Source organism: Myotis brandtii, unplaced genomic scaffold (genome assembly GCF_000412655.1).
Source record: "Myotis brandtii unplaced genomic scaffold, ASM41265v1 scaffold486, whole genome shotgun sequence".
Classification (NCBI taxonomy): domain Eukaryota; kingdom Metazoa; phylum Chordata; class Mammalia; order Chiroptera; family Vespertilionidae; genus Myotis; species Myotis brandtii.
In genome coordinates, this window is record NW_005368569.1 from 516,334 (window position 1) to 538,947 (window position 22,614).

The window sequence follows — 22,614 nt, forward strand, 5'->3', positions numbered from 1 at the left end:
AAAGGGATGTAAGGTTCAGGGTGGAGGTTCTGTCTTCTGTAGCCCGAGTGGCTGTGTCTCTGGACAGGACATGGATGGGCGGGGACAGTGGCAGGTTGTCTTAGCCAAACTGTGTTTCCTCACAAGTTGCCCGCTGAGGCCTGTTCACCCAGAGGACAGCACTGAGCATGCTCAGAAACAGGGGCACCTTCAGGAATATGAGGAGCAGGAAGTGGACACTGCTGAGCAGGGACCTGTGGGGACACGGTGACGGTGATGCACAGTGAGCCTCATCATCAGCACTCCTGCCTTCCAACCCCCGCCTCCGCACCCCCATCTAGAGGAGAATCCACCAGGTGTCAAAGTCCTGGGATGTGCGCCCCTTACCGAGGGTGTTGGTTGGCATCAGGCGTCTCCTGGCTGGTCATGCTGGGCCCAGTGGTCACTGGCAGGGAGGACGGAGGGTGCAGGGTTCTTGTGATGATCTTCAGGGTGGGGGCTGAGGGAGAAGCACAAGTCAGGCCCTGGGTCTTCCACTCTGTCAGCTGTGTGGCTCTGACGCAAGGTCAAGGTACTCTGGCCATCCCCTCCATGGCCACAGGCAGGCTGGACCTGGAACCCCTCCCCGGGCCCCCTCCCCGGGCCCCTCTCCAGGAACTCCGAGGCCTGGTGGGCATATCCGGATGCAGAGTCATCCTGCTCAGCAGAGGATCTGACTGTGTGGGAAGAGCACTTGGCCACACCCTCACCACAGCCACACCCTTCTCCCTCTTGTCCTGCCAGCAGGGTGGGGTGACACTTATTCTCTAGCCTTGACTAGAGTGATAAGTGGCCAGGGACCTTGGTCGTGGCTGATGGATCCAGTGAGACCAGTGAGAGGAGAAAATAGACGTGCCTCAGAGTCTGCAGTGGATGGCGGGACCCTGCAGTCCCTTAGACACGCCGTGGTCTGAAAGGTCGTGTCTCCAAAATTCCTTTGTTGAAAGCCCCAGGCCCAGTGGGGGGGGGGGGGGGGGATTTGGGGGGGGGGGGGGAAGAGGAACAAATGTAACCTGAACAATAAAGATTTAATTAAAAAAAATAAATAAATTAAAAAAAAAGAAAAGGTCAAAGAACTCATGCTTACACGGAAATGCCCTTTGGGGCTGAAGAACCGACTACAATGGTATGGAGCAGTGCTCCAACGGGTACAGAAGCACAGCGGAGCTTTCAGGCCCTTATACTTGATCCCTTTGCCACAGCAACATTTTAAGTATAATGGAGTCTGCAACAACATCTTTGGGGATCATGATGGAATACAAAAAAGAGTTAAGAAAATTGAGATGTAACTATAAAAAGCTCTTCTGAATTTTTAAAAAGCAAAAGTAAATATACCTACACCAAAAAGTAGTGAACCTGACCATAGAATTTTAAAGTATTCAAAGCAACTTCACAATTAGCCTTTAGAAACTTAAAATTTCTAAGTTGATTTGAGAGAGGGGGGAGGGAGACACACACACACATACATTACTTTTTGTTGCTCCACTTCTTTATGCATTCAGTGGTTGACCCCTGTATATGTCCTGATCTGTGATTGAACCTGCAGCCTTGACCTATGCCATAGGGATGATACTCTAACCAACTGAGCTACCCAGCAAGGGCAAAGAAACATTTCAATTAACAAAATATCAAACATTGATTTAGTGTGTGGGAACCTCACCTGAGCAGCTTGGGAAATTATTCTATCTTTCTGGAGAGGAATTGTCACTGGGTAAGAATACTAAAATCCAAATGTTCACACAGTGTTCATTACAATATAATTTCAAAGTGTAAAGGCTGCTTTTTTCTCTGACCTATGTTCTTTGAGCTTAAGGAAAAATAAAAGCATATTCTTAAACAAATGTTTGACCTAATGAAGGAATTTTGTCTTACTAATCCATACCTTGAAAATGTATTTATTTTATAAACAATTTTTCAAAAATGTTTTTATTGGCTTAGAGAGGGATAGAGAGATAGAACATTGATCAGCTGCCTCCTGCACGCCGCCTACTGGGAATTGAGTCCACAATCGGAGCCTGCAACCCAACCAGGAATCTAACAGGGGACCTCTTGGTTCATGGGTTGACACTCAACCACTGAGCCACACCAGCCAGGCTAAACTATTTTAATATTTTGCTGTAGCTCATCACATCACAAAAAGAATTTAATGTAAATAGTATTCCTGTTTCCACATTCCTTGTCTCATGAGAGTTTAGAAGAATATTTTAAATTTTGTATCTTCAAGGCACTGTATTTTAAGAGTTCACAATAGGAAAATAAAAATAAAATGAGTTCACAATAGAAACTGACAAGTCTTCTTCCAACTAAGGAGCCACAAACTTGGGGCGTTTGGTCAGCTTGTGGTATTTCTGAGCAAGGTCAACAGACTTCCGTCCTTGTTGAAAGGGGAAAGACCACAAAATTGCATTCCAGTGATTTCCCATTTTCTTAACTCCACTGAAAATGTAATTCACTTCTTCTTCAGTAAAGTTTTTACGAATTTTTCTTTCTTCTGCAATGAGAATTGGAGTACATATTAGTACCTGCTGGAAAAATAAAAATCTTCTTGAGAACCAAATAAGTACGTAACTTATTCTAAAGATAAGAACTATATAGTGAGAAAACTTCATGCCTGGGCTACTTATCAAATAAAAATCCATTTCAATTTTTAGAAGCTGAGTGCCTTCTATTAAGCTAGATGTTATCACTGTGACTTCAATAATTTTATCCTATTGTAATAATACTTGCAACATTTTTCAATAAAGAAACACAAAAGTTTACAAACATTTGACTGTTAATTCTCTTGATATTCCTGTGAGGACAGTTAATAAACAGCTTACCTATCTTATAGATACAGTCTTCCCAAAGGGCATCATAACTTCATAGAATAAAAAAGAATATCAACATCAACACTTGTTATTTTAATTCAGTCTTAATATTTTTAAAGAATAAAGGTCTTGAAATTTGCTTTAAAAATTCACTACTTATATGGATGCTCAGCTTGTTAAAACTTTTTAAAAAACGGCTACAAAAGGGGGAAGGAAAAATTTAACTGATTTTTAGAAATACTTTCTACAACAGAAAGAATGCACAGTTGGTATCTGTAAACACAAATATCTTCTGGTGATGATTAGGAAACAGTTCTTTTTAGCTTTTTCATTCACTGCTAATTCATGTTATCATTGTAGGTAGATGCTAATGAGGAGGGTTTTTTTTTGGTATATTCACTTAAGGCTGCTATTTACTTTAGTAGGACGTGGAAAACCCTTAGAAAATCTTGTCCTTGCATGTCAAGACTATTAGCTATTTGTCCACCTCTCCTAGGACAGGAGCCACAGTTCAGATCTTTTAAAAGAGAAGAGAAAGTCTTACCAGCAGAAGGCTGATAAATAAATGAAAATAACATCTGAGTATAACTTAATGATCTTACTTAGAATGCAAGCTCCATAAAGACAGAATTTTTGTCTGTTTTGCTCACCATTGTATCCCCAGGGCCTAAAACAGTGTCTGACACATAAGAGGTGATCAATAAATATTTGTTGAAAGAAAGAAGTTATTGGTAAAAACTGTTTTAAAGCTTATCAATGAAATTACTCCTTACTTTTGGGTTGACTGGAAAACTGAGGTTATCTAAGAAATGATTTGTTTCACTTGCTAAATGATTTCAACTCATTATAATCAGTATTAGATGGGTTATTATAACATTCAGGAGATTAGGGTACAGAATTGTTCATGTAAAGCTAATCCCCACTTTTCCATTGCAGCTGCCACCTCATTGACTCCTACACTTAACATCTGTGCCCAATTCCCCAAAGGTTAGTGCAGCCGAGTAGTAGGCAGTCTAGAAGGAAGCAGCAGTTCTGTACAGCACAAGGCTCCCCTCTGTGGCTTCTTCACTGTTCCTCTTGATATTGATTGGGCAGTAGGAAAGAGCAGGAAAACAGGCAAGAAGGCCCAGTTTTAGACTTATTGTTCAAATCCCTTTAAGATACCAATCCATCTCAAAAAAGAGCCTTGTCCCTGAGGCTCTTTAAATTTTTTAAAAATTGATTTTTAAAGAGAGGGAGAGAGAGAGAGAGAGAGATCAATTTATGGTTTGACTTATTTATGCATTCATTGGCTGCATCTTATATGCACCCTGACTAGAGATCAAACCCACACCTTGGTGTGTTGGGATAATGCTTTAACCAATGGAGAAATCGGCCAGGGCACCGAGGCTCTTTAAATGCTTAGATGCTGCAATGGTCCCTTCTCAGAAGAATCATCTCAAATTTAAGTGTAACCTATAACCAACTGATCTTACACGGCTTCCCTCCAGCCTCAGCTTCGTCTGAAGGACTTCCGGTCTAATTAGCATATTACCCTTTTAGTACTATAGATTTGTTTTTAGCTAAAGCAATTCTAACCCACACAAAAAATGTATGTATGTATGAATTGAATGTCACAAAACAGTATTTAGGATCCCTCTGTATGGTGATGACTGAGTGGTGATAACTGTTGCTAACACAAAAGAGAAATTTATCAAGTAGGAATGACAATATATCAAATTTTCCTGGCCTGCTTGTGAAAGAGATATGAGACCAATCTAATCACTACCTCCTCAAGATGCCTTTCTACATTCTAAAAAAGCAGGCCAAATTATTAACTACTAGAGGCCCAATGCACAAAAATTTGTGCAAGAGTAGGCCTTCCTTCCCCCCAGCTGCCAGCCCTGCCTTCCCTCTGGCACCCGGGACCCAGGCTTCCCTCCAGCTGCCAGCAGGCACCCAGGACCCGGGCTTTACTCCAGCTGCCGGCAGGCACCTGGGACCGGGCGGCTTCCCTCCCGCCCCAGCTTCGTCTGGAATGATGTCTGGTCTAATTAGCATATTACCCTTTTAATATTATAGAAGATGTTTTTAGCTAAAGCAATTCTAACCCACAAAAAAAGATGTATGTATGAATTGAGTGTCACAAAACAGTATTTAGGATCCCTCTGTATAATCAATGTGTAGCCATAATTATGTACATTTCATGAGGCTCTGCAAATGATTTTACTTTGTAAAATAAGTGGGACAGTAAGTTGATGTTTCTCTCTTTTTCTTTCCTCCCTTCCTCTCTCTCAAATCAATCAATAAAAATGTTTTAAATTAAATATATTCACTTATTCCTCCAGAGGTAGTATGTTCATTACTGAGTAGTTGTCTTTTACGTGGGGTCAGCAGAATTTCTGAAAAATAAGGAAAACATTTAGCATACTTAGTATATCAATTTGAGTAACAGCACATCAATTCCATTAGTATGATATTTCACTTATTTTCCCTTTCTAATAGGAATCCTTAGGTGAATTAGGAAAAATTTTTAAACCACCAAAAACTAAGTATGCTTACTAGATACATCATAAATCACTGGTTGCTCAGAGACAGATTTTCTTTTCAACATTATTTTACCCTCAAGCTTTAATATATGTTCTAGGTCATAGTTCAGAAGGTATAGTCATAATTACAGTTTTAAAGCTACTGAATTAATTACTTTTGTTATAGATAAGTGATTTCCTTAGTTCACTTTTATATCTGTCTTCAGCTTCCACAATGACTTTGTGACGATCACATTGGTATGGACATGAGTGCAAGAGCTTGCTAAAATTTCGGCTATTCAGGGATTTTCCTACTGCTATGCAACCTAAAAGAAAACAAATTAAAGTGATGTATAAATGTTATAAAATGTCTAATAACAAATATATGAAAGCAAATATCTTTATGATAGTAACTGAAGTCAAATCAGGAATTTAATTATAAATGTGTCGAAAGTTCAAAGTCTTGTTAGAGATGGAAACATAACGAACACAATATAGTGAAATAAGTGTTATGATAGAGGTGTGAACAGAGTTATGGTGATTGGTCTGGTTCTAAGCAGGAGTCACTGTTAGGAAAGATATGTAAAAGAAATAACTCATGTCCCGTCGTATTTTTTAAATGTCTCATTATAGAAAATTTCAAACACACAAGAGGAAAGGAAAAAGCATAATGAACCTTTATGTATCCATCATCCAGCTTCAATAATTATTAACTAATGGTCAATCATATTTTATCTACACTCCATGTATTCTGTCTGCCTGTCCCCAATGTACAAACTAGATCAGCGGTCGCCAATCTTTTGGACCTCACAGACCACCAGTGGTCCACAGACCACCGATTGGCGACTGCTGCACTAGATCATGAAGCCTGGAATTTGCATTAAAGAATTATTTCATCTATAAATACTTTGTATACATCCCTAACAGATAAGGACTTAAAAAAAACATTATCACACCTAAGAAAAATATGCTTAATATAATTAAATACCTAGTGTTTAAATTTCCCCATTATTTCAAAACTTTCTTTTTATGGTTGGTTTCTTTGAATCATGATCCAAACAAAGTCTATCATTACATTCAGTTTATTTTAATCTATCAAGTCTCCTCTCTTCCTCCTTATCATTTACTTGTTGTAGATACTGGATAATTTGAACTATGGAGTTTCCCAAAACCTGGGTTTTGCTGATTTTATCCTAGTTGCAGCCTTTAAAATGTTCCTGTGTACCCAACAAATTAGTAATTAGATCTAAAGGATTGATCAGATTCAGATTCAATTGATTTTAGAATTCCTCACAGGTAACACTGTATACTTCTTACTGCATCATATTAAGAGGCACATAAAGTTTATCTGTTTTTAGTGTTAAGGTTGATCAGTAGGTTCAGGTAAGGTTAGCCACATCTATTTATTATAGTTCTCCATCTGCCTGTCACTTAATGGTATTAGCGGCGCATTTGGAAGGGACAAGGAGAAATTATCCAGGCAGAAAAGTTGGCTGGGATGAGGACATTTCTAGCACAATGAACATGTGCAAAAGCACAGAAGAATGAAAAAGCATAGTATGTTCAGAAAATCAGAGGTACTTTGGTGTGGCTATAGTATAAAGTATGAGAGAAGTGTGGGAGAAAAGTTGAGGTTGGTGAAGGTTGAAAGGGTAAAGCGAAGAAGTGTCTTAAAAGCCATGCTGAGGATTTTTAAATATCTTAGTCAGTGGGGAGGCACTAAAGGATATTTATTAAGCAGGGAAATGACATGATTTCATTTGTCTTATAGAAATCTCAGTTGAAGGTAAGAGGATCGTTGTGGGGTTACTTCATCATTGCAGAAAATAAATGAGGGGATTCTGAAACAGCATTTGCAGTAAGAATGTAGAAATTTCTGAGGTAAAATTGGTGACTAATGAGCTGTTGGGGTTAGGGAGAAGTTTAGGATACCTCAAATAATTTGGTGGTTGATTGACTGACAAAGTTTGGCCTAGCATGACACATTTCTGGCAGACTTGAAGAGAATAAATGTGCGGTAAAATTTAAGAAGTGTAAGCAGGACAAAATTTCACAAAATTTTGAAAGCCAAGCAGAGAATTTGATTCAGTGAGTTACAGAGAAGCACTGAGGGTTCTTTAGCATGGTGACATGACAAAAAGCACATATTAGGAAGAGAAGTTAACAGCAATGTGTACATTATAGTTGGGGGTTGGTGAGACTTGCAAGTGAAGACTCCTAGAAAGTTGTGGGAGTGATTTAGGCATGAAGCAAAAAGAGCCTATGTGGGAAAGAAAAACAGAACCAAATCTGAACAACTAGAAATAAGGGATGTAAGGAGAAAACATATTTATAGACGATTTAAAGTTTGACATCTGGGAGGCCAGAAGAACAGCAGCAATAGAAATGGAGTGGATGAACAAAGGGCAACTTAAGAGGAAGAAAGATGCTGTGATTTTAATATATTAAGCTTGAAATAAAAGCAAGATATTGACATGAGACTATCCTGGGTACAGCTGGAAATGGAAGAATGAGGTTATAACCCAAGGAAGAAGCCAAGTGCAGAGATACAGATTTGAAAATCATCAGTAAAATGATGGTTGATGCCACAAAAGTAAATGTTGCAACAGAGTTGAGTAAGTGCTATAAACTATGTCTTAGGGCAGTGATGGCGAACCTTTTGAGCTCGGCGTGTCAGCATTTTGAAAAACCCTAACTTAACTCTGGTGCCGTGTCACATGTAAAATTTTTTGATATTTGCAACCATAGTAAAACAAAGACTTATATTTTTGATATTTATTTTATATATTTAAATGCCATTTAACAAATAAAAATCAACCAAAAAAATGAGTTCAAGTGTCACCTCTGACACGGGTGTCATAGGTTCGCCATCACTGTCTTAGGGGGAATACTTGTAGAAATTTGGCAGAAAGATAACGATAAAGCACTAAAGGTGATTAAATGGAATTGTTTTAGACTATAAACTTCTTGAGGTGAGGAATGAGTTCTATGCATCTTGATTCCGCCTGCCATAGAATATGCACTCCCCAAGTGTCTGTGAAATCAATGAATGAATCATCACTGAGAGAAGAAAGGAACTAGGAAAGAACCATCGCAAACAAACTAAGGGATGAAAGGAAGTTAACAGTTATAGAGTGTCCACTCTGTTAACTGGAATACTTTTGACCAGAGGTCCCAAACTTTCTTGCTTCATGGCACCCTTAAGATCTTGGTGATTTTTTTACGGCACCCCTAGGCCAAAGAAATGCTAACCATCCTGTTAGGTTCAAAACAACTTAATAAGTACTTATGTTCTAACAATTTAGTAGCTACTTGAAAAAAAAGACACCTAAATTGAAAAAAAATATATTTGTATTTCATTCTTATTAATTAGAATTACTTCCTAATGAGATGTGTGTACCTTTTGGGTATAGAATAACTTCTCAAACCCTGGAATCAGACTAGACACCGCCAAATTTATTTCCTGTTCCACATTGATTTTCATGTGGTGTTTGATTTTTATCACAACTATCACTGAAAGCTTAGCTCCACAAAAACATGGATCATCAAAAGGAATGTAGTGTAATCTAATGTTGAAAATCTGAACTACTTTGAGCTAGTAGTTCATGTAGTATCCAAAAAATATTGACTATTTAGTGCTCCACTTATAAAATTTAAAATACTGTGTAGTGCCCTTGTGAGTTCACTGCAGAGCCCTAGGAAGCCTGGGTGAATAGTTTGGGAACTGTGGCATTAAATTAATGACAGAAGAGTATTTCAAGGAATGGTTATCAACGGTGTAGAGATACTAGGAATTTTTTGTAAAAGTCACTGGATTGGGAATGAGGGGGATGTGGCTTCAGGTACCCTTTAACATTAATGTTTAGTAGAAAGGCAATTAAAAAAAGCCAGATTGCAGGGAGTTAAAACGGGAATGAATATACTGAGAGAGAAGGGAGCAAGAGATGAACCTGGTAATAAATGGTGACAGAAGAGTAGATGAATATTTGAAGCAATAGCAAATCACACTATTGGATTTTTAAGATGAGGAGAAAGTAATATAGTTTAAGGTGGGACAAAAGGAGTTAATGGATAGAAAGGAAATAAAGAAAAAGAATTCACAAATATTAAAATGGGAAGAAAAAAAGAGATGGGATTCAAATTATAGCTAGAAATCAGTTTTAGAGTAATAAAATTAAACTCTACACACAAGACCAAAGAATAGTAATATTTTGAACCTAATGTGCAATAGCCTCAATTTTCTCCATAGAGTGCACAGTGCCAGAATAAGAGTAAAGAGATGGGGTATGAAAGAGAAGGAGAAGGGATGGAATAAGCACTATGGAACATTTACAAGTGCCCTGCAGAAATAATTATGTATGGTGCCAGGTGGGTACTTGAAATATCAGGGGAATTAATTTGTAAAGTAAATGATTATGTAACCACTAGATTTTAGATTATGTAACCACTAGATTTTTACACCTGAAACTAATACAACATAATATTAAATATAAACTAATTGAAACAATTTTTAAATAGCCCTACAGAAAAAAATGATGAGGCATGGAACACTAGAAACACTTAAATATTTATTATAAGCATATATAAAACATGTTTAACTTATTCAGTAAAGTTAAACTTATAGTTGAACTTAAAGTTTACTTTGTCACAAGTAAAACTTATAGAAGTATTACTTCTGACAAAAAGAGAATAATAAAGTAATAAAAAAAATAGCTACATTGATTCATATAAACAAATACTGGGAGCAAAGGATGATACAGATAGAAGGCAATATTTTGAATATTTAATGATACTACAAATGGTTATTTTTCCAAAGGAAATTAAATCACACAGGCAGAACCTATTACAAATTCTACTTATTATCAGATAAAACTTTAATTATGAAATAACTAATTAAAAAATATTTACCTGAGCATCTATACTTGAATATTTTGGGACAATTGTCAGCGGATAGGAAATTGATGACTTCTTTATTTATTATATCTGAACATAATGTAAATGGATCTAAAAAAAATTGCAAAATGCAAGATTTTTTTGAATACTAAAAAGAACCTGACATTTTTATAAGATTTATTAATTATCAAGAGATTTCCATAAACATTAGCCCAGTTTATGGGCTAATTGGAAACATCCAGTCATCCAATGAATAAACAAAAAAGTTCTGGATGTCAATAAAAGGTGACTGAGCATTTATACCAGAAAGAGAGTCAGAGGTGTTACGTTAGAGGGCAGATATACTGATGTACATTTTTGGCTACATTAGTCACCTAAATATGTGTTTTCTTGAAAAATCAAAGAAGAAAAATTTTTAATCATACCTGTTACTGGTAACTGCTGCTTTCTATTTTTGACAATGGGATTTGGATGTTTAAAAACACGGTTGCTGAAAGAAAATAGATACCAGATTACTAAAAGTAAACATACTGTTTGGGGTGTGTACAAATGTTTCTGTAAGCATTCTGAGTGTTTGGCAGGTAGAAGGAACTGGAGATGGGATCAACCAAAATCTACCAAATTCTGCCCAAGTAAGATCTGAGATGGCTGTAACCTTGTTTCTAAGAGTGGAGCTGAAATAAGACTCCAGAGGGCAATACCACTGATGCCAACAGAAATATGGGACAAAAAGTTGTAAAAGAGGAATACAGGAAGAAATGAGGACAAAAAAAGAGAAAGAACTGAGAGGGCCAAAGTGCAAAGGCTGGCCCAAGAACGCATCTCACGGCTTCCCAATTCCACATCCCTGAGAAATCAATTAAAATTAACATTAAGAATGGTTTTGAGAAGAAAAAAAAGGGATGATAATTATATAGTCCATCTTTCTAATACTTAGTTTACCCTGCAACCTTCTCCAAACATAGGAGCATCCTCTTAAGTTTTCCTTCTAGCACAGTAACCATCAGAAGAGCAGAACACAAGAAAGGGTTTAAGAAGAAAGCTACAATCTCAGGGCCAGCCCTACAGGATACCTGTGAGGGAGAAAGGACATGTAGCAGAAGTGAGGTGTAGGGAACAAACGAAAAGGCAAGCCTAATGCAGATTTTCATCACACCCTATTCCCTTTATCAAACTAAACTTACAAACTGGATTTTGCTACATTGCTGATGGATTACCAGTGCATGCATTGTTACTGCAGGGTTTCACTTTCAGTTTTTTGAGTATCCTTTCTAAAATTCAAATCTGATCATGCCATGTAATTTAAAATTGTCAATGGCTCTCTACACCCTATGAGTTAAAACCGAACATCCTGAGTGTACCATGCAAGGCCCTAGATGAACTGGCCCATACTTCCTCGTCCAAAACTGCTTTCCCAACATTTCCTACTTTAGGCTGCTCCCCAGACATTGTTTTATCATTTCCATATCCCAGTGCTTATATAGTGTGGCACATGGTACTGAACAAAAAATATTTGCTGAATTTTCTAAAAGTTAGAAACAATTATTAGACGTACCTTGATTGAGAAACAGAATCTTTTTTTTCAAAAGTTCTTTCCTGTAAGTTTTGATTGCAGCTTGGGTTGGCTTTATATAAAGTCTTACTTTGCCCACTCTCCCTGTAACAAGCATTAACTGGATTTGCACTCTTTAACAGGGTCTTCATTTGGTCATCTTTTGTACATGCTTTAGACATAAATCCATGAGATTTGTAACTTTGAAGCTTTCTAGACTGGCTTGTATCCTTATCTTCTGCTTTGGGACCTCCACCAATACTATTTGTATGGAGGTGTTTCAATGTATTTTGAATATTTATGTTCATAGATGAAACATTATCTTTTTCTCTTTGTGTTTTTTCCTAAAATGTAAAAATGACAAGCAAATAATTTCAAAGTAACCCATTTGCTTTATAATCCAATTTATACCCTTTTAATAATGCAGGAAAAATTTATACATTATAAATATACATGATAAAAGAATAGAATATACATGATAAAAGGGGCAGTTTATATTAGAAATAAAAGGAAGTTTATTCAATAAATTATTTAGAAACAACTGGGTAGCCATCTGAGGAAAAATAAATTGGGTCCATTTCTCATAATTTACACACAAAAAATGAACTAAATATTTATGTATAAAAATGAAATGATGTACGTTCTAAAAGAAAACATGACATTTTAATATTCTCAAGGGGAGGAAGACCTGTCCAACTATTACACAAAACCAATAAATCATAAAAGAAAAAAACTAATATAGTTTACCACATAAATTTTTTTTAAAGTTCTGCTAGAGCAGTGGTTCTCAACCTTGGCTGCACATTAGAATCACCTGGTAATCTTTTTAAAATCCTGATTTCCGGGCCTCATCCTCCAGAAATTCTGTTTCTTTGTTACTAATGTTGTGGCCTCACCCCATAACAAAGAAACAGAATTTCCGGAGGATGAAGCCCAGAAATCAGGATTTTAAAAAGATTCCCAGGTGATTCTAATGTGCAGCCAAAGTTGAGAACCACTGTGCTAGAGAATAAGAATAATGTAAGGGCCAAAACCGGTTTGGCTCAGTGGATAGAGCGTCGGCTTTCAGACTGAAGGGTCCCAGGTTCGATTCCGGTCAAGGGCATGTACCTGGGTTGCGGGCACATCCCCAGTAGGAGATGTGCAGGAGGCAGCTGATCGATGTTTCTCTCTCATCGATGTTTCTAACTCTCTATCTCTCTCCCTTCCTCTCTGTAAAAAAAATCAATAAAATATATTAAAAAAAAAAAAAGAATAATGTAAGGGATGGAGGTTAGGAGAAACTCAGAGGAAAAAGGGGCCAGAAGCAAAACCCAATGATAATCAAAACACCTAGACAGAATATGTATATATTTTAAACTACAGTATAGTTTTTCTACTAATGTTTACAAAAAGCTACTACAGTGAAATATGAAAAAGATCAACAACAGTGTAGAAAAATAGGCAAAAAAATGAACATTTCACAGGAAAGAAAATATAAATTGCTCTTAAACATATGAAAAAGTGCTCCTACTTAGAATAAGATAAACATGAAAGAGATCAAAAGGGTATAGAGAAACACTCGTACATTACAGGTGGGAGTATAAGTTGGTACAACCTCTATGGAGAAACAGTTTGACAGTATCTTTCATAATAAAAATTATGCATAGCTATAAACACTTTACATGTACAAAATGTTGATGTTATTAACTGCAGCACTGTTTGTAATAGCTAAAAGTTGAAGCTAGCATATTCCTCAATGGAATGCTCTGAAATTGTAAAAAAAAAAAAAAAAAAAAAAAAGAATAAAGAGGCCTTCCAGGTAAAGATGATGAAGTTAACACCCATATGTATTTTTGGTCCTTCTATTTTTTTTTTTAAGATATATTTTTATTGCCCTAGCCGTTTTGTCTCAGTGGATAGAGTGTCGGCAGACCAAAGGGTCCCAGGGTTTGATTCCAGAGATTGTCAACCTCGGTTGCAGGCTCACTCCCTGGCCTGAGCCCTGATTAGGGCTCGTGTAGGAGGCAACCTATCAATGTGTTTCTCTCACATCGATATCTCTGTCTGTCTTTCCTTCTCTCTACCGCTCTCTAAAAATCAATGGAAAAATATCCTCAGGTGAGGATTTAAAATAAATAAATAAATACATACATACATACATACATTTTTATTGATTTCAGAGAGGAAGAGAGAGGGAGAGATAGAAACATCAATGATGAGAGAGAATCATTGATTTCCTGCCTCCTGCACACCCCCTACTGGGGATTGAGCCCACAACCTGGGCACATCGAACCCGGGACTCTTCAGTCCACAGGCCAACACTCTATCCACTGGACCAAACCAGCTAGGGTTATTTTTGGTCCTTCTAAAACACCAATTAGGATAGCAGTTTTTTAAAAAAAGGCAAAACCCCACAAGGACAGGAGAAATGAAAGAAGAAATAAAAGCAACAACATTTTGGAAACTGAATAGCAAATAGGTGAATGATAACCTATTTAGCAGACTTGATAAACCTGAATGCAAAGCTTACAATGGGAAAAGTCAAGAAACTACCTAACATATGCTACCAAGCTCTCAACATACACTTAGCAGGTAGTTGATTAACACCACGGCTGGGAATATAATCACTGGAGGAGACAAAACAGTCTCCACACTGGAAGACTCCAAGCAAAGCTGAAGGCAGAATACTATTCAAGAAACAGAATAAACCCTAGCCGGTTTGGCTCAGTGGATAGAGCGTCAGCCTGTGGACTCAAGGGTCCCAGGTTCGATTCCGGTAAAAGGGCATGTACCTTGGTTGTGGGCACGTCCCCAGTGGGGGGTGTGCGGGGGGCAGCTGGTCGATGTTTCTCTCTCATTGATGTTTCTAGCTCTCTATCCCTCTCCCTTCCTCTCTGTAAAAAATCAATAAAATATATTTTAAAAAAAAAAGAAACAGAATAAGCAACTATTTACGTACTGAATTCTAAGACGCAAGGTGTCGTCCCCCATTTTTATTCCAGAGCACTGGTTGGTTGACAATCTCTAGGCAGGAGATTAGACATTGGAGTTTCTCCAAATGACCCACTTAATCCTATGAGAATCCACAGTCAACAAATTTTCCAAGGAGACTTTTAGCATCTGACTCTTAAACATGAGTAGCAACTAGCCCTGGCCAGTGTGGCTCAGTTGGGTGGGCGACATCCTGTGCACCAGGACTTTTTTAAAGAATAGCTTGGCAAGAAAAATCTTTTACCTTCTAACCTATATTGTTCAAAAATACTTTTAAAAAGTTCTATATTCTTTGAAACAAAGAAGCCAACCTCATTTTCTTCTCTTTCAAGCTGTTCTATTCTGTGAAGAATGTCCTTTGCTTTCTTCCAGTACTCTCCAATATTCTTCTCTTTCATATTTATGTCTTCTAATTGCTCTGCTTCATTTTCATCAAAAGGACATTCTCTTAGGCTTAGAGATAATTTCTCAGCTTTGCAATATGGGGGAAAAACAGTGAGTTTATCCATTACCAGAAATGTTATTTTAACACTTTAAATAAGGACAACTTCATACCCCACACCTCCCCTAAATTCTGCCCTTCTAAACTACCTCAATCACCCACGTGATATTGAAAATCAGTGGAAAGCAAGTAGTTGGCAGAGGTCCAGGACCCTAAGAGTCATAAAACAGACTTTATTCTTCAGAGTTATAGGAAAGAGAATAGCATGAAAATATGTTATCCCAGGCACATAAACACCCTCAGGTATGGATACCGGTTTTAAAATAGTTTTTTATAAAAATAGTTTTCATAAAGTAGTTCCTCCCTATAATCCTTTCTCTTTACACATGATGCAGCAACAATTTTTCTTACACAAAGACAAAAATCGTTTTCATGGCCATGGCCCTGGCTATCAATTCCTTCAACGCACCAGGCTCCTTCCTATCACAAGGTCTTATGCTTCACTGTTGCTAAGCCCTGAGATCCTCGCCCATAAAAATTCCCTTCTTTTCATCTAATGAACTCTATACATTCAGATCTCAGTTCAAGAATCATTTCCTCCTGAAGCCTTTTCTACCTTACTGTCTAGGTCTTAGTCCTTTGTTACAGACTCTAAGATCTGTGCTCCATCCATTCTAAACTCTTAGGTTAATTTATATAATACATTCACTTTTGAGACTATTCAATTATTATCTATTTCTCTAATTAAACTAAGTTCTGTGAGTGCACAGACTGTTTCTTATCACTATATTCCTAATGCCTAGCACAGTGCCTGGCTAATAATGGGCATTCAAACATTTTTCAAATAAATAAGTAAATATACTTTGTATTATGATTTAATCACATTACCTATAGCCCTCAAACTATATTTGTCCACACTACATAAAATATGTGAATTATCTGTACTGTTGCTCTCTTCCATATAGGTTTTTTGTATGCCGAAACACTCCAGGTGTCATGTCCAAATTAAATATTCTGCTCTTCAGATGGAAGAAGAGCCAGGGAGCTAAAGGGGCTTGGCTCATCAAAGCAGATATAAATTTCCCTTTATAAACTTTGTTTTTTTGTGTGTGTTTTTTAAGTAACGATAAACTTACTAATTTTTTTGCAGTTGCAAAGCACAAAAGTGGCAGCTTTGTTTAGTTCCTCATTCTGAGATTCAGTTAAGGCTTGTATCATGAGTGGAAGCCCATTGTTTTTAAAAAGGTCATACTGATTTTCCTCTGGAAAAGATATAAAAAAGTAAAGTAGAAGAAAGTTATTTTACCATAAACTATCTACATGAGATCATCATTCTTCCTGTGGTAATTATGAACATAGTCCAAATTAGAGAAAAAGCAAGTTTCAAAAGTGTATTCAATTTAGGAAATAACTGACTCACATAAAATGACTGAGTATCATAAGTGATGATCTCTGAAATACTGCCACAGAGTAGCATCATATCTCATGAGTGTAAACAAATGCCTTCACTTGGTTCTTTAAAAGGTATAGTTCCCAACCACTTGGTGTGTCTCAGTGGCTGAGCGTCGACCCAGGAACCAAGAGATCATGGTTCCATTACCAGTCAGGGCACATGCCTGAGTTGTGGGCTCAATCCCCAGAAGGGGATGTGCAGGAGGCAGCCAATTGATAATGTTTCTCTCTCATCGATGTTTCTATCTCTCTCCTTTCCTCTTTCTCTAAAAATCAATAAAAACATTTTTTAAAAGTATAGTTCTCAACTAAACCTCAATTAAAAAAATAAAAATTTAAAAAGTATACTAAATCCTAAATTATATAGAAGAAAAAGAATAGAGCCCTAGCTGGTTTTGCTCAGTGGATAGAGCGTTGGCCTGAGAACTGAAAGGTCCTAGGTTCGATTCCAGTCAAGGGCACATGCCTGGGTTGCAGGCTCTATCCCTAGTAGGGAACATGCAGGAGGCAGCCAGATGTTTCTATCTCTTTCTCCCTCTCCCTTCCTCTCTAAAATCAATAAAAATATATTTAAAAAAAAGAAAGTAAAAGAATAGAATGAACTGAAAATGAGGAAAGGAAGAGAGTAGAATAAACAAGAGAGCAAACAGAGAATGGAAAAGTGGAAGGGGAAAGAGCAGAAATTGGAAGAGAGAGGGAAAGAGGAAAGTGAAGAGAATTGGAAAGGAGGAGAATGGAAGAGGGAGAATGGCAGGAGAGTGAAGAGAAGGAGGAAAATGGAAGCAAGGAGAAAAAAGAGAGGTGAGAATGACAGGTAGAGAAAGAAATGATAGAACTTTTGAAGGTTTTCAGCAAAGAAGAATACGATTAGATCTGTGCAGCAGTGTGAAGCGTGTACTGAAAAATGGAGATGGAAGGGAAAACAGGGAACAGTCTATTGCAATAACATTGGTGAAAGATGTGAAGGGGCTGGGGGTCTTAGGAGAGTAGCAGCGGAACTGGGAAGCAAGGGATATACAGAAGGGTCAACAGACGCAGAACCACAGGTCTTAGGGGCCAACTAAATACAATGGATTAAAAAGGATGAAGAGCAAAATGACTGGTTTGGGACCTGAGTGAATGGGAGAAAGGCACTACTTTTAAGCCTTTCATATGACTAGGAGGAAAAAACCCCAAAAGTGTATTTCCAACCCATTTTAATAAGCACACTAAGTAAATCCAGTATTACCACAAGTCTCTGTGCAATGACCAAGAGTAAGAATGATGCTAAATTTTTCTGCTGAATCCAGACTTTCATGAAGCAGTAATGCCAGAAGTTTTGAAACAATGTGGTACTTGGATAATACTTCACCAAAAGTAGCTATTAGTATAAAATAGAAAAGAAAAAGAGTAAATACAAACTTATAACTATACATATACTATTTCTCATATATACTGTTTTTCAGATCTTATCCTAGGAGAATGATCTTATATATCTATATAACATCTAATATATATGTGTGCATATATATGTAAATATAAATAAATGAGTAATAAGAGAGTGGCTTATATAGCCTTCATTAATCCCTCTTCTCATATTAAAGATATTTTACTAAAGCAAGTTTTTTAAAGAATGGTTTCTTCTTATTTACCCTGCATAATGTTGGTAATATGAAGCATTCCTAAAAGTTAAATATGCTTATTCTCATCTTACACACCTCTTATTATCTAGATTGGACAGTAAAGACCTTCCTATGTAACTAATTCCTGCTTGTCAATGAAATCCACTACTAACTGGCCATGATTCTATTGATGTTGATGATGCAGTGAAGCATACCTGAAGCTGAGATGTGACAGAATTCAAGAAGTCTGCCATTTTAAACTATACTTCTGCTCATAAGGTTGTGAATTTCTTGAGGGACTATATCTTTATCATTTTTGCATCTCTAGAGCTCACGTAGAGCCCTATGCATAGCAGGCCCTCAATAACTGATTTTTTAAAAATCTACTTACTTCACAGTTATTTGTGAATGTCAAGAGTTGCTTATTACAAATTTATAGATTATCATTCCTCAGTGTTTATGAGAAGCAGGCATGGGTTCAACTCTGGTTCTGTCACTCACTAGTAATGGCTAGGTAAGTCAGACCTCACATTTACCAGAAAGAGGCATACCCTAATTCTTTATAAAATTTTTAAAAAATCTATAGATAAGGGTTTTCCATTCCTTATGTCTCCAAAGTGTCCCTTGATTTCTCATCTAATCTTTTTAATTTAATGCCACTTTAAGTGAAACAAAGGCTTAGAAATGGTAGAATCTATTATTAGACTTGAAGTCAGAAGATTTGAACCTTCTGGTGGTGGGAGGTTATAACCTCCATGAGAAAACAGATAATCCATATTCAAGCTACCATTTCAACCCTCACGTGTTGAACTCAAGCAAACTGCAATTGTAGAAAAATGACTAAGCATTTTTACTCACAATTATCAGCAATACATGCATCCACTGTCTTTGTCACCACCACTGCAAGCTTAGCACTTGAAAGAGTCTTATGTGAATCAGATTCCAGTTGCACAAGAACTTGACACAATACATCCAGTCCACCCACAGATATAAAGTATTTCTGAACATGTGCTTAAGGAATAAAGTAGAACGATTAACACCCCAAACAAAACAATTGTATGGTTTCATTCATAATCTGCACTAAATGTAACATTGACTTGACTTTTTCAAATAGAGCAGTGGTTCTCAACCTGTGGGTCGCAACCCCTTTGGCAGTCGAACAACCCTTTCACAGGGGTCGCCTAAGACCATCCTGCATATCAGATATTTACATTACGATTCATAACAGTAGCAACATGACAGTTATGAAGTAGCAACAAAAATAATTTTATGGTTGGGTCACAACATGAGAAACTGTATTTAAAGGGCCAGAAGGTTGAAAACCACTGAAATAGAGTCACATCCCTCAGTATCCTTAGGGGATTGGTTCCAGCAATGGAACCAACTTATTTCCGCCCCCTTCCACCCTACCCTCAGATACCAAAATTCTAGAATGCTGAAGTCTCTTATTTAAAATGTATTTGCATATAACCCATACACATCCTCCCGTATAGATTACTTATGATGTCTAACACAATGTAGATGCTATGTAAATAGTTTTTATACTGTATTGATTAGAGAATAATGACAAGGAAAAAAGTCTGTACATATTCAGTAGAGACGTAACCATCATATGCCTAACTACATATCAGCAACAATAGAACTTTATTTTTTGAACTAGAGGCCCAGTGCACAAATTCGTGCACTGGTGAAGGGCATGGCCTGTGGGGATTGGCCTGCTGTGGGAGCTCTGTTCATCCCAGTCAGCTGAGTGGCTCTCCCACTGTGGGAGCGCACTGACCACCAGGGGGCAGCTCCTGTGTTGAGCATCTGCCCCCTGGTGGTCAGTGCGCTTCAGAGTGACTAGTCGACAGTTGTTCTGGTCGTTCCACCGTTTGGTACCTGGGCTTTTATATAGATACTAGAGGTCTGGTGCACGGATTCATGCACCAGTAGGGTCCCTTGGCCTGCTCTGTGCCCTCTTGCAATTCGGGACCCCACTGGTGCACAATCGGGACTGGGGAGGGACCAGGGGAGGGCTCCAGGGTATGTCAGGCCTGGTGTCGCCCAGTCCTGATCTGCCAGATCCCAGCAGCAAGCTAACCTACTGGTCGAAGCGTCTGCCCCTGGTGGTCAGTGCGCATCATAGCTACCAGTTGAATGGTCAAATGGTTGGACAGTCGCTTAGGCTTTTATATATGTAGACTAGAGGCCCAGTGCATGAATTCATGCACAGGTGGGGTCCGGCTGGCCTGGCCCCAAATGGGGCGGATGGGGGTCAGGCCTGTTGGGAGGAGGAGATGGCGGGAGGTTAGCCAGCCGGTCCACCCCATCGGGGCCTGATCAGGGCTGGGACGGCTGGGGAGAGGGGCTGTGGGCTGATCGAGGTGGTGGGGGCTGATTGGGGGTGGGTCCAGCTGTGGGGAGGGGCTATGGGTGGTGGCTGGCCGGCCCCGCCCCCAAATGGGGTGGTGGGAGCTGATCAGAGGCCAGCAGCGTGGAGGAAGGACCATGGGTGGTTGGCCGGCCGGCCCTGCCTCTGATCAGAGTGGGGGGTGCTGATCAGGGACAGAGCTGACTGGGGGGAGGGGCTGTGGGCCAATTGGAGTGGTGGGGGCCCTTTGGGGGCGGAGCTGGCGGGGGGAGAGGCTGTAGGAGGTTGGCCGGGGTATGGGGGAGCGATCAAGGGTGGGGCTGGCCAGGGGGAGGGGGCTGCAGGAGGTTGGCCGGCCAGCCCCACCCCCTGATCGGGGCCAGTTCACTGGCCACAGTGGGCATCATAGCGACCGGTCATTCTGGTTGTTATGGCATTCGGGTTGCTGGCTTTTTATATATATAGATTTTCTATTGGCAGTTGCTTGAATTTGTAGATGCAAAACCCACACATACAGGGCCAAGTGTACTTACTAAAAATTCAAAATTAAAGAATGAAAAATCTAATCTTTACCTACACATATACATAGTCATAACATAAATTACTTCCTTATGTAAGAAACTCACTTTGACATAGTACAGGTGTATGTACAATATAGTTTTTTTTGCTTGTGTTAGATATCTCTTTTGCTTCTTTTAGTGAGAACTGGTATATTTTGCAAAAATGACATTAAACTAAAACTCTGCAAAAGAGCTATAAAGAATAGATTCATTGATCTAGCTTGGTACTCCAATTAGCAAGCTGCTTATTTTCTGAATTCCAACATAATTCATTTCTCAGATTGCTTTAATCTACAAACAGCAAAGTAATTTACCTGTTCCAAAAGAACACGTTTCATCCATCTAACTTAAGCCTAATTCTTTTATTTCTTGGAGCATAAAATTATAACATGTTGAGTCATGACAACTGTTCCAAGAAAAGAATCAGTGACAGATATCATTTTTAAGAGTCTGAATTCTTTTGTTCCCTTGTGAAAATGATTCTGATAAAAAAGTATTCATGAGTCTGTGCATTCAATAGTCTCTGAAACCCCTATTCCAGCAACGAGCTTATATAAATGAATATATGGGCTAGTTATTACAATTCTGTCATAAACCTTCTTCCCAGCCTACCCTAGTATCACAAATTGAGCCAAGATGTTTTAAACAAAAAAATTACTTTTGATATTGTTCCATAAAAAACAAAGATCTTAATCTAAAAATATCGTGTTGTTACGCAAGCTCCCACCCTGTCCTGGAGGCACCCTTTGCGAGTTTCTACGGAGGGGACTGCCTTTCCTCACCCAAAATAAACTTCTTTAAAAGGAGGAGAAAAATAAATAAATAAAAATACCGTGTTGCCCTTGGAGGTGTGGCTTAGTGATTAGGGCATCAACACAAGCACTCAAGGGTCAAGGGTTTGATTCCCAGTCAAGGGCGTGTACCTGGGTTGCAGGTTCCATCCCTGGCCCAGTAAGGACACATCTGAGAGGCAACCAATTGATGCGTCTCCCTCACATCAATGTTTCTCTTTCTCTCTCTCTCTCTCTCTCTCCCTCTCTCTCTCTCCCCCATCCTTCTTTCCCTCCCTCCCTCCCTCCCCTCCACTCTCTCTAAATATCAATGGAGAAAATATCCTGGAGTGAGGACTAACAAAAAAAATAAAATACGGCTTAGTGATTAGGGCATCAACACAAGCACTGAAGGGTCAAGGGTTTGATTCCCAGTCAAGGGCGTGTACCTGGGTTGCAGGTTCCATCCCTGGCCCAGTAAGGACACATCTGAGAGGCAACCAATTGATGCGTCTCTCTTACATCAATGTTTCTCTTTCTCTCTCTCTCTCTCTCTCTCTCTCTCCCCCATCCTTCTTTCCCTCCCTCCCTCCCTCCCCTCCACTCTCTCTAAATATCAATGGAGAAAATATCCTGGAGTGAGGACTAACAAAAAAAATAAAATACAGTAAGTATACACACACACA

General features: G+C 38.5%; 1 protein-coding gene across 1 annotated transcript; it reads right to left on the reverse strand.

Annotated features, from left to right (window-relative positions):
• Nucleotides 1-2,105: 2,105 nt before the first annotated feature.
• CCDC79 (coiled-coil domain containing 79) lies at nucleotides 2,106-21,521 on the reverse strand. The gene is made up of 11 exons (XM_014547858.1): nucleotides 21,473-21,521; nucleotides 19,104-19,256; nucleotides 17,873-18,004; nucleotides 16,329-16,454; nucleotides 15,062-15,222; nucleotides 11,781-12,121; nucleotides 10,651-10,715; nucleotides 10,241-10,336; nucleotides 5,509-5,658; nucleotides 5,141-5,206; nucleotides 2,106-2,509 (listed from the first exon to the last, which is right to left on the reverse strand). Exons 1-11 carry the CDS (start codon nucleotides 21,498-21,500, stop codon nucleotides 2,322-2,324), a joined length of 1,506 nt encoding a protein of 501 aa, XP_014403344.1. The 5' UTR covers nucleotides 21,501-21,521; the 3' UTR covers nucleotides 2,106-2,321.
• Between the last annotated feature and the right edge of the window lie 1,093 nt (nucleotides 21,522-22,614).